Consider the following 16,451-nt stretch of genomic DNA (forward strand, 5'->3'; position numbering starts at 1 on the left):
TAGTCTGCACTCACCTATTTGTATTAGGTAGGTGGGACTACTCTGAGAAATACATTTTTAAAATTATTTTACATGTATATAAAATAATTGGCCTGCATGCCTGTGCACCACGTGTGCCATGCCTGAGAAGGCCAGAGCAGGAGGGTTTTGGGTCCCCTGGAACTGTAGTTTTAAAAGATTGTAAGACAACATGTGAATTCTGGGAATTGAACCCAGGTCTTCTAGAGAAGCAGCAAGTGCTCTCTAAACTGCTAAACCATCTCTCCAACCCTAAAACTATAATTTTTAAAGGCAACAGTTAAATTATGAAAGTCTTACTAGTTTTGTTTTGTCTTGTTTTGAGACAGTGTCTCATAACTCAGGTTGGCCTCAAGCTTCTTCCTTTGAAGTGCTGGGATCACGGGTGTGCACTACCCTGTTTAATTTTATGTCGTGGGATTGGATTCAGAGCTGTGCACATGCTAAGCAGGCTTCTGCCAATGGAGCGACACTCCCCAACACTCAGCATTCTCTTGTCTGTTTCTTTTGTTATGGAACAGTGATGTGTTGTGGGTCTCTGGGTGTGAGCTAAGGGTTCCCCGGGGAAGGTGAGCCTGGGCCGTACTGAGGTGGCCATACTTGTATTAAGAAGCTTTTCTTCTTCCTGTTCCTGTACTTGTTCCTAGCTACGGCGGTAGCTCAGTGGTCAAGCTCTTTACAGTGTAAAGCTCTGGCTTTGATGCTCAGTCCTAAAAAAAAGACCTTTCTATTATCTTTGATATCGTGTGGGGTAAGAGTGAATCCCGCTTTTATTTTAAATGCATATTGATTGTTAAGAGGAGTTTGGTGTGCACACATGTGTGAGAGCATGTGTGTATTTGTAGGGTGCACATGCATCAATGTGCATATGGAGATCAGAGATTGGTTTTTGTATCATCCTCTTGCTCTCTGCCCTAGGTTTTCAATTGTATGCTTGTGTGTGTTTGTGAGTCTATATGGTATATATTTGTGTTTCTTTATATGGCATATGTGTACACATAAGCATGCACATGTACATGGATGTACATTACAGCTCAGGTGTGGCAGAGGCAGGAGCAGTCTTAGATTTGCACTTTGTCTGATTCACCTGTGTAGATGCTGCTCAGGTGTATGGTGGATGCCACTGCGCCATGCCTGGCTTCTTATACGTGCTAGCTTCCAAACTCAGGTTTTTAATTTACTGACTAACACATCTCCCTATACCTGGGAAGTAGATTTTGGTGTGTAAACTCCCCCCTCCCGCCTCCTCCCAAACACCACCAAGACGTTTTATGGACTTTTAGAATTGTCTGTGTTCTTTATGTAGATTTACTCATTTCTTCTTTGTGAGAGAAGAATGGGGTGTACTGTCTATGGATAAACATCTTGCCCATTGCATTCCAGCACCCTACCCACTCATCCTTCCAAAGTCATCTCTCTCCCAGAACCTGTGAGGTTGATTTCTCCACACAGCCAAAGTGATGTATCTTCTAAAAGATTTCAGAAAGTCTCTGGTTCCTGCCTGGAAGCTGGTTCACTTAGTTCTTAACTGGCAAGACTCCGGTTTATAAATGACAGGGAATGCTCCTTTCAGAAATGCCCAAACAGTAGGGAAGTGAGAGTTGGCAGCTAGAGAACCAGCCAGACAAGAGCTGGAGCTGGCAAAGTGCATGAGTGTCTTAGCTGCCCTGTGGGCGGCTTGCAGCTGGGTTGGCAGGAACAAACCTGTGGGCTCTTGTTTTCACAACTCTGATAGTTTCTTTACATGCTTTTCTGAAGACTCCAAGATAGTAGTTTGACCTTTAAGTAGCAAGTATTCTGCTCTGACAGGGGTAAGAAAGATGAGGGAGCGCTTCTTGGCAGTCACAGGGGCACACTCTAAGAAACAGGCTGAGCTGCCTCTCCTGAGGACAGGTAGTATCTCATAGTCCTTAAGGTTTCTCATTGTGGGCGCAGTAAAACATTTCTAAGCAAGAACATCACTGCACCATTGGAAGCCTTGGTTTACTTGGTTATGAGGAAAACTTCTTTCTTTCTTTCTTCCTTCCTTCCTTCCTTCCTTCCTTCCTTCCTTCCTTCCTTTCTTCCTTTTTTTTTTTTTTTAAGCGTTAGTATTTTGTTTAGGTCATAGGGTTGAGTAAACTTCATTTTCGTTCCAGACCCAAATCTAGTTGAAAACAACTCCTCCCTCCCCCAAGTGCCTGTCTTACAGGCCAAAGGGAAGCACTGGCTTCCTGCCAGGTTCCTGGAGGCTGGTCTCTTGGCTGCAGGCACGTCTCCATGCCTTCGTGATGCCTGAGGTTTTGTTCCCTGCAAAGTAAATACACTTAACCTCACTGTTTGCTGTTGCTTGTATCTTCTGGATAGCGGGTGATTAGGAATTATTCACTGGCAGGCTTCACCAGTTACGCAAACGCGGCCTCACGGCTCTGTTCTCGCTATTTCAAGACAGCACAGTGCTTGCCAAGAGTGCGAAGGAAGCTTTGCCATAGGCATCTGGCAACAGTCCACTGGGAAGCAGCAGTGCCTTGCGACGGTCTTTCACCCTTAAAGAACACGGACAGGAACAGGTCTCCGATGACTTCAGGAGGGTGAACTTACACCTAAGGAATGTGTCAGAAGAAAGGATAATGCTGAGAGGCTTTTCTTCTGTCTGCCAGAGGCTTTTTTTTTTTTTTTTTTTTTGTTCCAGTCAAAATGTACTTATCTGGGGCAGATCCTGAAAACATGGCTTCTCATGCTGGATTCCGTGTGAGAACACACTGTACAGACAGTCAAGTGGAGGGACATTTCCACAATCTGCCTGTGTCTCAGGAAAATTCCCCTGTGAAATAATTTATGGCCAGTGAGATGGCTGGGGGAATGGAACTGGAGCCAGGGAGATGGGTGATGTTCAGAAACACCCTCTTCCAGCTTCAGATGGTGGATGAGTCACATGAGATGTGTTGCCAGCAGCATGCATGATGTACCATTGGTCGGGGGCACCATCTCCTGTATGAAAAACATAGTGGCTTCAATCCTGGCTTGTTCTGTTGGGCAGGTCTTTATGCTGTCAAAGCAGCGGCTCTTACCATGTCCAGGCCATCAGACCAGCAGACTCCTCACGCACTGCTCTCTGCTGCTGCTAAATTCTGAAATTCTCACCAAGTCATTCATGTTTAAAATTCAGCCCCCCCCCCCTTGATACAGAATTTCTCTATGAAGCCCTGGCTGTGCTGGAAGTAGCTCTGTACACAAGGCTGTCCTTGAACTCAAAATCCACTGCCCCTATCTTTAAATTTTTTATTGCAAATAGCTTCTTTCACCTCTAGAGATGGAAACATATAATGTTTTCTTTAAAACACAAAGGTATTCCATCAAAATTCCAACTCAATTCTCCATAGAGTTAGAGCAATTTGCAAACTCCTTACAGCAAATCTCAACAATAAAAGAACTTCCAAGGGAATCATCATCCCTAACCTCAAACTGTATTACAGATTAATTGTGATTAAAACCGCATGGTATTGATACAGACACAGGCAGGTAGATCAATGGAACAGAATTGAAGACCCAGAAATGAATCTACACCTCCACATAAAACCAGGTACACTGAAACTATTAGAAGAGAAAGTGGGGAAGAATTTAGAACACATAGGCACAGGTGAAAATTTCCTGAACAGAACAACAATGGCTTATGCTCTAAGAGCAAGAATCGACAAATGGGACCTCATGAATTAGCAAAGCTTCTGTAAGGCTAAGGACACTGTCAAGAACACAAAACAGCAGCCAACAGATCGGGAAAGGATCTTTACCTGTTCTCCATCTGATAGAGGGCTAATATTCAGTATATACAAAGAACTCAAGAAGTTAGACTCCAGAGAATCAAATAATCCTATTAAAAAATGGGGTACAGAGCTAAACAAAGAATTTACAACTGAGGAATATCGAATGGCCCAGAAGCACCTAAAGAAATGTTCAACATTCAACATCCCTAGCTATACTGGCTGGTTTTGTGTCAACTTGACACGAGCTGGAGTTATCACAGAGAAAGGAGCTTCAGTTGGGAAAATGCCTCCATGAGATTCAGCTGTAAGGTATTTTCTCAACTAGTGATCAAGGGGGGAGGGCCCAGCCCATTTTGGGTGGTGCCATCTCTGGGGTGGTAGACCTGGGTTCTATAAGAAAGCAAGCTGAGCAAGCCATGGGAAGCAAGCCAGTAAGTGACATCCCTCTGTGGCCTCTGCATCATCTCCTGCTTCCTGACCTGCTTGAGTTCCAGTCCTGATTTCCTCTGGTGATGAACAGCATTATGGAAGTGTAAGCTGAATAAACCCTTTCCTCCCCAACTTGTTTCTTGGTCATGATGTTTGTGCAGGAATAGAAACCCTGACTAAGCCACTAGTCATCAAGGAAATGCAAATCAAACCAACCCGAGATTCCACCTCACACCAGTCAGAATGGCTAAGATCAAACACTCACAGATGCTGTGAGGATGTGGAGAAAGAGGAACACTCCTCTGTTGTTGGTGGGATTGCAAACTGATACGACCACTCTGGAAATTAGTTTGGTAATTCCTCAGAAAACTGGGTATAGCACTACTACCTGAAGACCCAGCTATGCCACTCCTGGGCATATACCCAAAAAATGCTCCAGCATATAACAAGGGCACATGTTCCACCATGTTCATAGCAGCCTTATTTATAATAGCCAGAAGCTGGAAATAACCCAGATGTCCTTCAACAGAGAAATGGATACAGAAGTTGTGGTATATTTACACAATGAAGAACTACTCAGCTATTAGAAACAATGACTTTATGAAATTTTTAGGCAAATAAATGGAACTATCATCCTGAGTAAGGTAACCCAGTCACAGAAGAACACACATGGCATGCATTCACTGATAAGTGAATACTAGTCCCAAAAAGCTCTGAAAACCCAAGAAACAATTCATTGACCTTATGAAGCTCAAAAAGAAGGAAGGCCAGAAGGTGGATGCCTCAGTCCTTCTTAGAAGGGAGAACAAAATACAGGAAGAAATGCAAGGTCAAATAGAGGAGCAAGGATTGAAGAAAAGATCATCCAGAGACTGTCTCACCAGGGGATCTATTCCATTTTCAGCCACCAAACCCAAGCATTATTGCTGATACTTAGAAATGCTTTCTGGCAGGAACCAGGTATGGATGCCTCCTCAGAGGCTCTGCCAGAGTCATACAGAAACAGTTGAGGATGCTCGCAGCTAACCATCGGACTGAACAGGGTGACCCCGATGAAAGAGCTGGAGAGGATGAAGAAGCTGAAAGGATTCCCATGGGAAGAACAGCGTTATCAGCCAACCAAACCCTCCAGAACTCGCAGAGACTAAAACACCAACCAGTGAGCTCACATGGAGAGACCCATGTCTCCAGTTGCATATGTAGCGGAGAATAGCACTGTCTGGCATCAATGGGAGAAGAGGCCTTTGGTCCAGTGAAGACTCGTTTTCCCAGTGTAGGGGAACGCCAAGGCACTGAGGTGAAGAGGGCAATTGGAAAAGGGGAGCACCTTCATGGAAGCAAGTGGATGGGGAGGGGGAGGGGAGTGGGGGGAAAGGGCATAACATTTGAAATGTAAATACAGAGAATATCCAATAAAATAATTAAAAAATAAATACAATAAACATAAAACACGAATGTGTGCACTGCTCTATTGGTGACTTACCTTTTTCCACTACTGTCTTTATTTCAGAATTTGCTGGTGTTTACGTGTTGGGGTGGTTTGCTTGCAAGCTTGTCTGTGCAGCACAAATGTGCGGTGCTCACAGAGGTCAGAAGAAGAGTGAGAGTGGGTTTCTTAGAGCTGGAGCTACAGATGGCTGTTAGCCATGTGGGGCTGGGCGCTGAACCTGCAAGATCCGATAGTACTCTTTTCTTCCCCCAATATATAAATCTTTTATTGTCCCCAAATTGTACTTGTGATCAGGATCTTGTTTCTGGGGGTCTCACTTGTCAGCCTGCTGCACGGTTCCCTTCTCAGACACATAAATGCCATCAAATAAACTTTCTGTTGTCCTTGTGTTTAACTGTTGTGGCTTGCTGAATCAGAGCCGCTGAATTTGAAACAAGTTCAGTATCATTTCCTTCAAGGATTAATTCATCCTTCTGGGCTTGAGAGACCGAACAAGCAACACCTGTCCTGATCAGAACCTTCGGATGAATTTTTCACCCTAGAAATTTTGTATTTCAAGCAAACATCCACTCTCCTGAAAAATGACGTTGATAGGGAAGTGAGCATCCACAGACCTCATCTTGTAATGGAAGCCCAGTGTAACACCCTTGATCATGTTCTGAACATGACTGCAGATGGTTCTGACAGTGGCCAGTTCCTTTCTGTTACCCCACCATTTGTCAACACGGAGCCTCTTCTTTTTCTTCCCAAGAAGATTCAGCTCTACACTGATGTGATTGAAGTCCCTCTGTAGCGTTCTCCTGGGGCCCTTCACAATGACTGTGCACCCCTTCAGAATGATGTGGACATTTTCTGGAATGTCAACCATCCAATTGCTGAGAATGGTCTTCATTCTAGAAGTAGATGGGGCAAAGAGAGAGCAGCCAGTGCTCTCAACAGCTAAGCTATGGCTCCAGTCAACACTATATATGTTTTTCAAAAACCAACTTCTTATGTACAACAAGCTCCAGAACAATAATTTATTCTAACTATGGGTAATAAAGATGTTAAATAGGAATAGAGATAGGTCACATTATTTCAGCCACAAGGAGCAACTTCCTGAAGTCTAATCTTCCTTCTTTAGCTCAGCTTCTTGAACTCTTCTGACATCTTCACCCAAGACCCCTTTGGTGGCTGTCTTAGGGTTTTACTGCTGTGAAGAGACACCATAACCACAGCAACACTTATAAAGGAAAACATTTAATAGGGGCTGACTTACAGTTTCAGAGGTTTAGTCCATTATTCTGGTGGAGGCATGGCTACATGCGGGAGGCATGGTGCTGGACAGGTAGCTAAGTGTTCTATATCTGGATGGTCAGGCATCAGGAAAAGAGAGCCACTGGGGCTTTCTGAAACCCCAAAGCCCATCTCCCAGTGACACCCCTCTTTCAACAAGGCCACAATTCCCAGGAGTGCCCATCCCCAACAGCCTAAGGGGACCATTTTTCATTCCAAGCCCCATCCTGGCTAAAGTTAAGACGTCCTGGCACAGGCTTCCTTGTGAGGAATTTGGTCACTGAGCTGTCAGAGTGACTGACAGGGGACCATGTGTGACCAGTGTGAAGCAGGAAGCATGAGGCCCTGTGTGCATAGCCTTTCAGAATTCAGCTTGCAAAATGGTTTCTGTATAAAGATGCCAAAGGAGTGCAGAGAAGTGCATGGGAGGGAAGTGTCTTATAGTATTTCATTATTAAAGTCAATGGGTTTCCCTTTTAATTCTGTCATATGTGTGGTAAGTGTGGAATGGTAATGGTGTGGTCTGTCCATGTGTAGGAGCTGTTTACTCCTTGTGTTTAAGAATTAGTAGCCTGGGGTTGGGGATTTAGATCAGCAGAAGTGTGCTTGCCTAGCAAACATACGTGTTCAGTCCTTGATTCTGTGGGACAAAGAAGGAAAGGAGAGAGAAAAAGAGAGAGGCAGCTAAACTCTGGACTACCCTTCACTGTTGTCTAGTTTTTGATGTGTAGTCTGAAAGCCATCTGGGATATAGTCTATATATTTTAAATATTCATAAAAAGAAGGCAAAGTATCTCTAATTTAATGAGATTTTGAAGTTTAGGTAAACTGTAGACAAAGGTGAGATTTTTAACTGGTCTTTTCAGGACCACCTTTGGCTTGATAGGTAAGCTCTGTTTAATCCATTTCTACTGCATGAGAATGTGCCTATGGCAAAGGTGATGGTTTCAATGATTTCTCCAGCCACAAATAAGCATTCATGTCCTGACCTTCTTTTCTTACAGCAATCTGAAACAGAGACTGTGCACCTGTTCATTCCTGCCCTGTCAGTCGGTGCCATCATTGGGAAGCAGGGTCAACACATCAAACAGCTTTCTCGTTTTGCAGGAGCTTCAATTAAGGTACTGTTCTGCACACTGTGGCTCTCCTAATTACACAAGAAAGTGAAAGTTGTAAGCTGAATTAGGAATATGACAGGAACCCTACAACAGTGGCTTAATTGTGTTTAGTTAACATCTCTTTCAGAATAACTGGTCTGTGAAGAAGCCAACTGGACAACATCTTGGCGCCTCTGATCTTGGCTTAGAACTTCCTTCTAGCTCATCTCCACTTTCCGAGACCTTGAGCCAGGGAATGGTGGTGTATACCTTTAATCCTAGCTCTCAGGAGGTGGAGGCAGGCAGATCTCTGAGTTTGAGGAAAGCCTAGTTTTCACAGAGAAGCCTTATCTTGAAAAAACAAACAACAAAAAGAGAGTCTGTCACCCAGCCAGTGAGGATGGGAGGTTGTATCGAAGTCTTTCCCATAGTTTATTGCTGTGGGATATGTGTATATTCCATTCTCAGAACCTGACCAGACAAAGCTGAAGGGGCAGCAGGGGAATAAAGTTTTATGTTGTCAACTAAGCATTTATTTTGTAAATGCGGGACCACTAGTGTTTGTTAGAAGAGATCCTTGTGTCTTGCAGGATCTGTATTTTGATGTGTTGAAGCAATTCATTATTTAAAAGGGTGTCTGTGTGTGCATGCGCACCTGTGAGGGAGTGCTCTAGTATATGTGTATACATGGAAGATGATGTCTGCTGGTTCCCTAGTCGTACCCACTTTATTTTCTGAGATAGTGTTAATTGACCAGCTTACTGACTCATTGGGCTTCAGTGAAATTCAGGACTCCTGTCCAGCTCTGATCTGTTTATATAGATGCTGGGATCTAAACATTCTATCAACTGAACCATGCCCCCATCCTCAAATTTCTGCTTTAAAACAAAGGTTGCCAGGTTTGATACGTTCATAGCTTTCTCCAGGAAATGGTCAGTGCGAGATTTTTAAAATAAAAGATTTAATATAATTTCTGTACAACATACTGATTCCATTTCTGGGTATCCATCCATGAGAAATGAGACTAAGCATATGCTCCCTGTCCCCAAAGAAAACTAGAATGCTATAGATTTTTTATCGGTAACTATCCCAAATGGCCTTCATATGCAGATAAAGTGTAATCCTCCATGCAGTGAGCCTGCACAGAAGTCAGTGAATAACATGGAGGTAACCATGTGAGAGACGTTTCCTGGATTGTGACTGAAGTCAGAAAGGAAGCCTCACACTGTCTGGTCCATTTATGGAATAATTCTGGAACAAGCAGAGATCCTGGGACAGCAAAGTCTGGCTGTGGGCCACTGACGTGGAAAGTGCACGGAGACTCTGCTGAGGGGCTGGGAGAGGGAGTTTTCTGTGATTTCATTGTGGAGGTAGTTAACCCGAGTACACATTTGTCACCCCATAGGAGTGGACAACAAAGGGTAAAATTTGCTTTATGTAAATTAAAATCCAAAACACAGAAACAATCCTTACATACTTGTAGAAGAGACAGAAAAATCCAGGGACAGAAAACCCAGTTAGTATCTTTAACAGAAGCTTATAGGAATAGACTTGGTTAGTCAAAGGATATGAACCCTTTTCCATGCTTTAAGAAATGGTGGTCAGTCTGGTGGTGGGTACTCACACCTTTAATCCCAGCATTTAGGAGGCAGAGGCAGGCAGATCTCTGAGGTCAAGGTTACAAAGGGGGAAAAAAAGTATCTGTAAAAAAGTGAAAAAGAAAGGAGGGATGTAGAAGACATATATACTGTCAATGTGTGTGTTCCCTTAGCTTTGGCTCTCTATCATTGAAAGTATTTAAAAAACAAAAAAGCAGCTAGAATGCTAAAGAATGGCACCTTTACAGAGTTCCTTGTGAACAAAGCCTCAAGAATTATTGGCTTGTTTTTCAGACTTAAAGCAAGTCAGTGCCCTGCATTAGTTTGACTCCAGCTGACAGAATGGTAGCTTTGTTTTGAAGGGAACAGAAAGCAAGACTTGATTTATCCTAAAGCCTTTTTCTAAGAAGCTACGAGAACTTGGCAGTGGTAGATTAGGGTGACTTGTCCTTTTTTGTTCTTACACGGTCTTGTGGTGTATCGATTAGGTTTTATTTGCACAGCAAGTGTCAGGGTCTCTCAGTTAAAGCCAGAGCTTATGAATAAGGCTGTTTCCCTGCCTGGTTGATCTGGAGAACCCCTTTTACTCTTGGTGCTGTGATTGTACAGGTGAGCATCCACACTCCACTCCAACTGAACTTTAGATTTCACTCCATGAAAACTGAGAAGTCTGTTTACCTGTCTCCTGCTCAGTTAATACTGGTTAATGTCCTATGTCCTTCCAATGCATAGATTTGGGAGCAATTTACCCAGAAGTCTTAGCAATAGAAAGTATACAAATAGTTTGAGCAATCCAGAGTTTCCCCCTCATTTAAATATAAGAAGCACAGCTGCCTTGACAGCATTGCCCTGTTCTCCGAATGCTGAGGCGAGACTATGGATATGTTAGCCTCACAACTTAGGAGCCCAGAGCTGCTACATGTCACCACACTCCATATGCTACTGGAGTTATGGCCAAGTGCACAGGGAGTGGACGCATCCAGCTCTCTAAAGCCTTTTAACTATACAGTTATGGTTCGGGTCCTTTAAAGTCCCCAGCCTTCTGTGCTCCCATTGCAAAGTGATTATTCTTTAGCTAGATGTGGTTGTGGGTTAGCTCGGTGATGGTACATGCAGGTTTACATTAGAGTCAGACACCATTTTAATATTCAGTAATAGTGTGCTATACCTGACCAACCCATATTAATCATAGCCTCTCCATAATTCCTTCCCATTTAGAAGGCATTTAATTCTTCAGCCCAGTCAATTATGTGCAGATGTCAGGCTGGTTTGCCTAAGGTTGGTCAGTGACACAGAGAGTCCTAACTGGCTGTTGATGGGTCTATTACAGATCGCTCCAGCTGAAGCACCAGATGCTAAAGTGAGGATGGTGATTATCACTGGACCACCAGAGGCTCAGTTCAAGGTATGTGTTTAGGGCACAGGTAACCAAAGGGAACTAGATGATACTACTGCCTTCTCTAGCTCCTGTATCAGTGGAAATCCAAAGATCAGAGTGGAGCCACACCAGAATTATTTCACAACCATAAACCAAGAGCCTTTAGTTTTGAGTTCTGTAATGGTTTACTGCCACCACCGAGATGGTTGGGACCTTAACACAGGCATAGACACACCTGCCTGCTAATAAACCTTGTAACTGTTTTCAGTGTCCTGTTCTGTCTTGGAGATGGTCTAATCTTGATTTACAGTGACCCCTTTCTCTTCACCTTCACCTAGCGCTGTCCTTGGATTTTAGTTAGGAAGGTTAGGCTGTGATGGCATGAAGGCTGGCTTTAACTTCTGAACATTTATTATTGGGGTCCTTTGGAGCTGGAAAAATCTGTGTTCTGAGGTAATGGAGACAACTTGACAGCTAGAGCCTTATTTCAAATCCTAGTTTGGCCGTTCACCATTTGTGACCTCAGATCAGTTACCCTTCTCCCCAGTTCCTCATCAATAGAAGCATCCCTATCTTAGGTAGCTATACAGTATATAGTGCTTACAATAGTCCATGAAACAAGCAGTACCACCTCCCTCTGCTCTTGTGAGACCAATTCTGAGGCAGTCTGTGAGGCCACTAGTCATAGGTGCCTTCATTTTACTGAACAGTTTGTGTGGAACACCTTGTCTTAGGCAGCTAAGTTTTGAGTTTTCTAATGGTGTTGGTTTACTATCACCATTGAGATGGTTGGAACTTTCTATTCTATTCATTAATCTACCACCTACATTAAAAAAAATTACATTGATTGATTGATTGATTGATTGATGGGAGGAGTTGAGAGGAGCATGTGCATGGCATGCTGTGGCCAGAGGACATCTTCCACTATGTGGGTCCTGGGGGTTGAACTCAAGTGTCTGGCTTGGTGGCAAGTACTTTCTTCACCTACTCAGCCACTTCACCAGCACAACACTTGTATCTTAGTCCTAAGTCCCACTAACAGCTGTGTAAAAAGTCAAGGTCAAGCATTCACTCTTAACCTTAGTCTCCTCTGCTGTTTCTTAACACTCCATAATTCCCCATAGCTCACCCCACCATCTCTATCTGGGAAGAGAAAGACTAAACCAGAGCCTTACTATGCAGGGCTCTGCCTTGAGCTATATTCCAGACGCTTTTTGTTTTGTTCTGAGTCAATGAAAATCCAAAGTTGCTTTCACATGATTGCAGAGCAAATGTTAATATGTTGAGTACCAGTGCCTATGCATCAAAGTAAAGTTTACCCTTCCCAGTAGCCTCATAGTTCAGTTCATGTCATAAATGGGAAATGTTAAAAACTGGTTATGATTGGATACTGCTCCTTGCTAGCATATGAGAAGCCACAGGTTTGATTCCCACCTTACCTGCATGCACATATGATACAGATATACGTGCAGGCAAAACACTCATAAAAGTAAACATTTTAAAAAGACTGTATAGAAGATTGTTGAGTGGGGTGATGTATGTCTTCTCTCTAATTCTCCAAAGGAGCCTAATTAGCATTTCTACACCAGTGAAAATCTGGCTATTTGGGCTTTTATAGCTTTCTTGTCGGCTTGTCAGATTAGCCCAACTTCCCACCGTAGAATTCCTTCTCCTTGGAAGTATGAGAACAAATTAATGGTTGCACACAATAGGTGGTTCCTTACATAAACATCTAGTTATCCACAGTACACAAGCCGGGTACTAGCAGTGTACATTAACTTGATTTCTGTAGCTTTTTTGGGTGGAAGCAGGTGGCAGGCTCTCACACTGTAGCCAAAGATGGCTTCACATTTGTGTACCTAAGTGCTAGGACTACTGACCTAGTGTCATACCCAGCGTTTTAGCTTCCATACAGCTGAAATCATCCGAGGAACACATCTGTTAAGTAGAAAATGTTCATGTTGGCTGGTGTCTGTCCTGTTTAGAAATGGGCTTAGCTCCTTGTGAACTTGGTGTCCCTGACTACATCGTTCTTCCCTAGTTTCTTTTGCTCAAGAACAATGCAATCTCTTTATTTTCACAGTAGGAGAGCCTTTATTCAACACTGGACTGTGAATGGTCATTTGTCTCTAAGGTCATTTTTAACTAGACCTCCACTAAATGCCTTTATTTTCAGCCTAGGGCTTCCTCTTTAAGTGTCAGTGTGCGGTGGGACTCGTAGTGACAGTCACAACAATATGCATCGCTGCCCTCTGCCCATGTCCTCCTTTTGTAGTAATTCAGTCACCTTGCCTGTGAAACAGTTACCTCCTAACCACTGACTGTTGCCAGTCTTCATTCTAGATGCTGATCAACCACTACACAGATCTTTCAGGCTGAACAGGCTGTCTATTAACTGAACTTTGTCTCAAGCATGAATGATACTGATGGGGTATTTTGTCATCTATAGGCTCAGGGAAGAATTTATGGAAAGATTAAAGAAGAAAACTTTGTCAGTCCTAAAGAAGAGGTGAAACTTGAAGCTCACATCCGAGTGCCATCCTTTGCTGCTGGCAGAGTTATTGGGAAAGGAGGCAAAACGGCAAGTACCCTAGCAGCAGCCTGCCCTGATGAAGCTCCGCCCAGGGGCTTCGGCTGGTTTATAAAAAGTGGGATCATCTTGACCAGGGTTTGGAGAGCTTTCATTCTTTCTGTAACTCGCCAGACTGCTACATATTTCGGACCAGGACACTGTCCTGGGCCTTGAAAGGGGCATGCAGCATTCTCTCACACATAGAACTTGAACTTTGTATTTTATACACCTTAAAGGACAGGAGTGAAGTTTGACAAACTATCTTCAAATTGCAAAAAGGAGTTTTCAGTCTTTCTCAACTAAGTCATTTCCATATTTTTAACTGTGGAGTAATACAGAGATATTAGAGCCCACCTTGAGCAGAACTTGAGGACCTGAGTCTGTTTTTTTTTGTTTTTTTTTTTAAATATATAAGTACACTGTAGTTGTCTTCAGACATACCAGAAGAGGGCATCAGATCTCATTACAGATGGTTGTGAGCCAACATGTGGTTGCTGGGATTTGAACTCAGGACCTCTGGAAGAGCAGTCAGTGCTCTTAACCCCTGAGCTATCTCTCCAGCCTGAGTCTGGTTTTGCTGTTTACTTCTGCAATGGGTTTCTTTGTCTAGACCTCAGTTCTAGTCATGTTAAAATGGGAACTCTCTAGCTCAGAGGTATTAGTGGATAAAATGAGCTCTATAAAGCCAAAGCTGTCTGGCTTACAGGAAGTGCTTGGGAAATAAACTTTTAATGCTTAGTGATAATGACTTTATGTATTTCAGGTGAATGAACTCCAGAATTTATCAAGTGCTGAAGTTGTTGTCCCCCGTGACCAGACACCTGATGAGAATGATCAAGTTGTTGTCAAAATAACTGGCCACTTCTACGCTTGCCAGGCAAGTGGCTTATAAAATGACAAGTTCTTAGGGCTACCATTCCATATATATAAGTGAACCTCTTAGATGCTCATGGGTCAGTGTTGGGTGGGGTATTGAAGTATGCTGTTTCTGCTGTTAACCAGGCTAGCCTTGAACTCCTTAGGCTACAGAGACCCCCCACGTCTCAGCTTCTGTCCTCATGCACACTGAGCCTGGCTGTGTTTGGCACATCTAGTTTTCCATTCAGCCAGAACACTTAAGTATTGGGCACAAGCATTTCAACTTGATACTGTTGCAGTAGAGTAACTCAGTGACTTTGGACTGTGAAGATTCTATTAAGTTCTGTCCTTTTGTAGGTTGCCCAGAGGAAAATTCAGGAAATTCTGACTCAGGTAAAGCAACACCAACAGCAGAAAGCTCTGCAGAGTGGACCACCTCAGTCAAGGCGGAAGTAAGGCTCAGGAACCAGCCACCACAGAGGCAGATGCCAAACCAAAGACAGATTTGCTTAACCAACAGACTGGTGCTGACCCATCCAGAATCACACGCACGAGTTTTTACCTAGCTGGTTGTTTCTGAGGACCAGGCAACTCGAACTCCTGTCTCTGTGAGAATGTATACTTTATGCTCTCTGAAATATATGACACCCAGCTTTAAAAAAAAAAAAAAAAGGTGGGGGTAGAAAAAGAGAACTCTGCACTTCCCTTGTGATATCAGAGTATAACAAATGTGCTAATTTTTCTTAATATCCCTCCATAATGCCAGAAATTAGCATAAATGGTACATTCACTAAATTTATCAAATAAATTTAAAACTAGATCGTTCCTAAGTCCAATTGTTGAAATTGGATCAAAGTAGAATTGTCACAGGAACACAACATTAAGCCATTAGAATAGGAGCTGTGTTTCCTGTCTCTCTAACACTAATGTGGATAACCTAAGGGAAGTGCCAACCGCTGTTGGCGGGGTATTAAATGTGCATTTTTACTCAACTACCTCAGGTATTCAGTAATACAGTTAAAAAGCAAAATTATTCCTTTTTTGAAATTTCTATATACTTTATACAAACTCCAACTGTTTTTTTTAAATTAACAGTTATCAGCTGATAGGCAAGTAATTGAAAAAGTAATTTTACGTCTGGCTGGTGACAGTAAAGTTGGAAAAATAATTTTGCAGTTTTTGAGCCTTTTGACAGTAGTTGGAAAGTCCACTAAATGTTCAAAGATAAGGAGCAGTGCCTGTTCTCGGAGAGCAGCAATACCACGTATTCCTTTGTTCATATTTGGGAAGGTTGTTGTGGTACTGACCGAGCTGAGTGGCAAGGTTTGGGACAGCTAGTGTAAAGGGCTCCAGAAGACTTGGGGGGTTGTGCTTAGCTATGTGTGGGAATTCGTAAATGCTTTGTTCCGTCATCACGAGAAGGAAGAGTGTCAGTGAAGAAATGCAGAATTTAAAACAATAGCCTGAGTTTTGTTTCACAAGATGCTCAGCTTGCCAACACACTTGAGCTCAGACCATGCTCTGAGCAGACATGGAAAGAAATGCTTTGTGAGGATGAGGGAGTCAGGTGTCTGACAGGGCTGAAGGGCAACAAAAGCTCCATCTCCTTGTGCCCAGCACTGTCATGAGCCTATGCTATTTTAAAGATTGTTTCAACAGTGGAAGAATTAAGTTCATCAAAATTCTTCCATGAAATGCAGCAGAGTTTGTGTCTGCCCTGCATTACCTGACAGTCAAGGTAGGAGATCATGCAAACGGTTCTGTGGACACTTGTGGGTGTGGCTGGTCCTCAAGGCCATGCTGCTTTCTCAATTGTTCTTGTTGCTTTGTTCATAAGGTGGTTACAGTCGGTCTACACTGACCTTGAGGGGATTATTAACCCTTCAGAAAATCACTTTGCCTCATTGTTTCAGGATTAACTTCTACATGCTTTTAAGTTTTTCTGAACATCAACATATCATTTAGACTTTGTGAAAATGATTTCCTAAACATTTTCATAAAACCAGTCTATTTTGTAGTTTTAGCCAAAAAGT

General features: G+C 43.0%; 1 protein-coding gene and 1 pseudogene across 2 annotated transcripts in view; one reads left to right on the forward strand and one right to left on the reverse strand.

The window, feature by feature from the left end:
• IGF2BP3 (insulin like growth factor 2 mRNA binding protein 3) overlaps window positions 1–14,874 on the forward strand; it is a gene marked incomplete at both ends in the record, with an annotated part of 117,948 nt that extends 103,074 nt beyond the window's left edge. The window contains 5 exons of the mRNA XM_080932246.1: window positions 7,920–8,036; window positions 10,941–11,015; window positions 13,438–13,569; window positions 14,324–14,437; window positions 14,776–14,874. Coding sequence (XP_080788372.1) covers window positions 7,920–8,036; window positions 10,941–11,015; window positions 13,438–13,569; window positions 14,324–14,437; window positions 14,776–14,874 — 537 coding nt within the window. The remainder of the gene's footprint in view (window positions 1–7,919; window positions 8,037–10,940; window positions 11,016–13,437; window positions 13,570–14,323; window positions 14,438–14,775) is intronic.
• LOC308432332 (large ribosomal subunit protein uL6-like) lies at window positions 2,441–6,532 on the reverse strand (annotated as a pseudogene). Its single transcript has 2 exons — window positions 5,958–6,532; window positions 2,441–2,600 (listed from the first exon to the last, which is right to left on the reverse strand). The product of its transcript is annotated as a large ribosomal subunit protein uL6-like (transcript).
• Window positions 14,875–16,451: the final 1,577 nt, after the last annotated feature.

This window comes from Micromys minutus (genome assembly GCF_963924665.1).
Source record: "Micromys minutus genome assembly, chromosome: 18".
In the NCBI taxonomy this organism is placed as follows: Eukaryota; Metazoa; Chordata; class Mammalia; order Rodentia; family Muridae; genus Micromys; species Micromys minutus.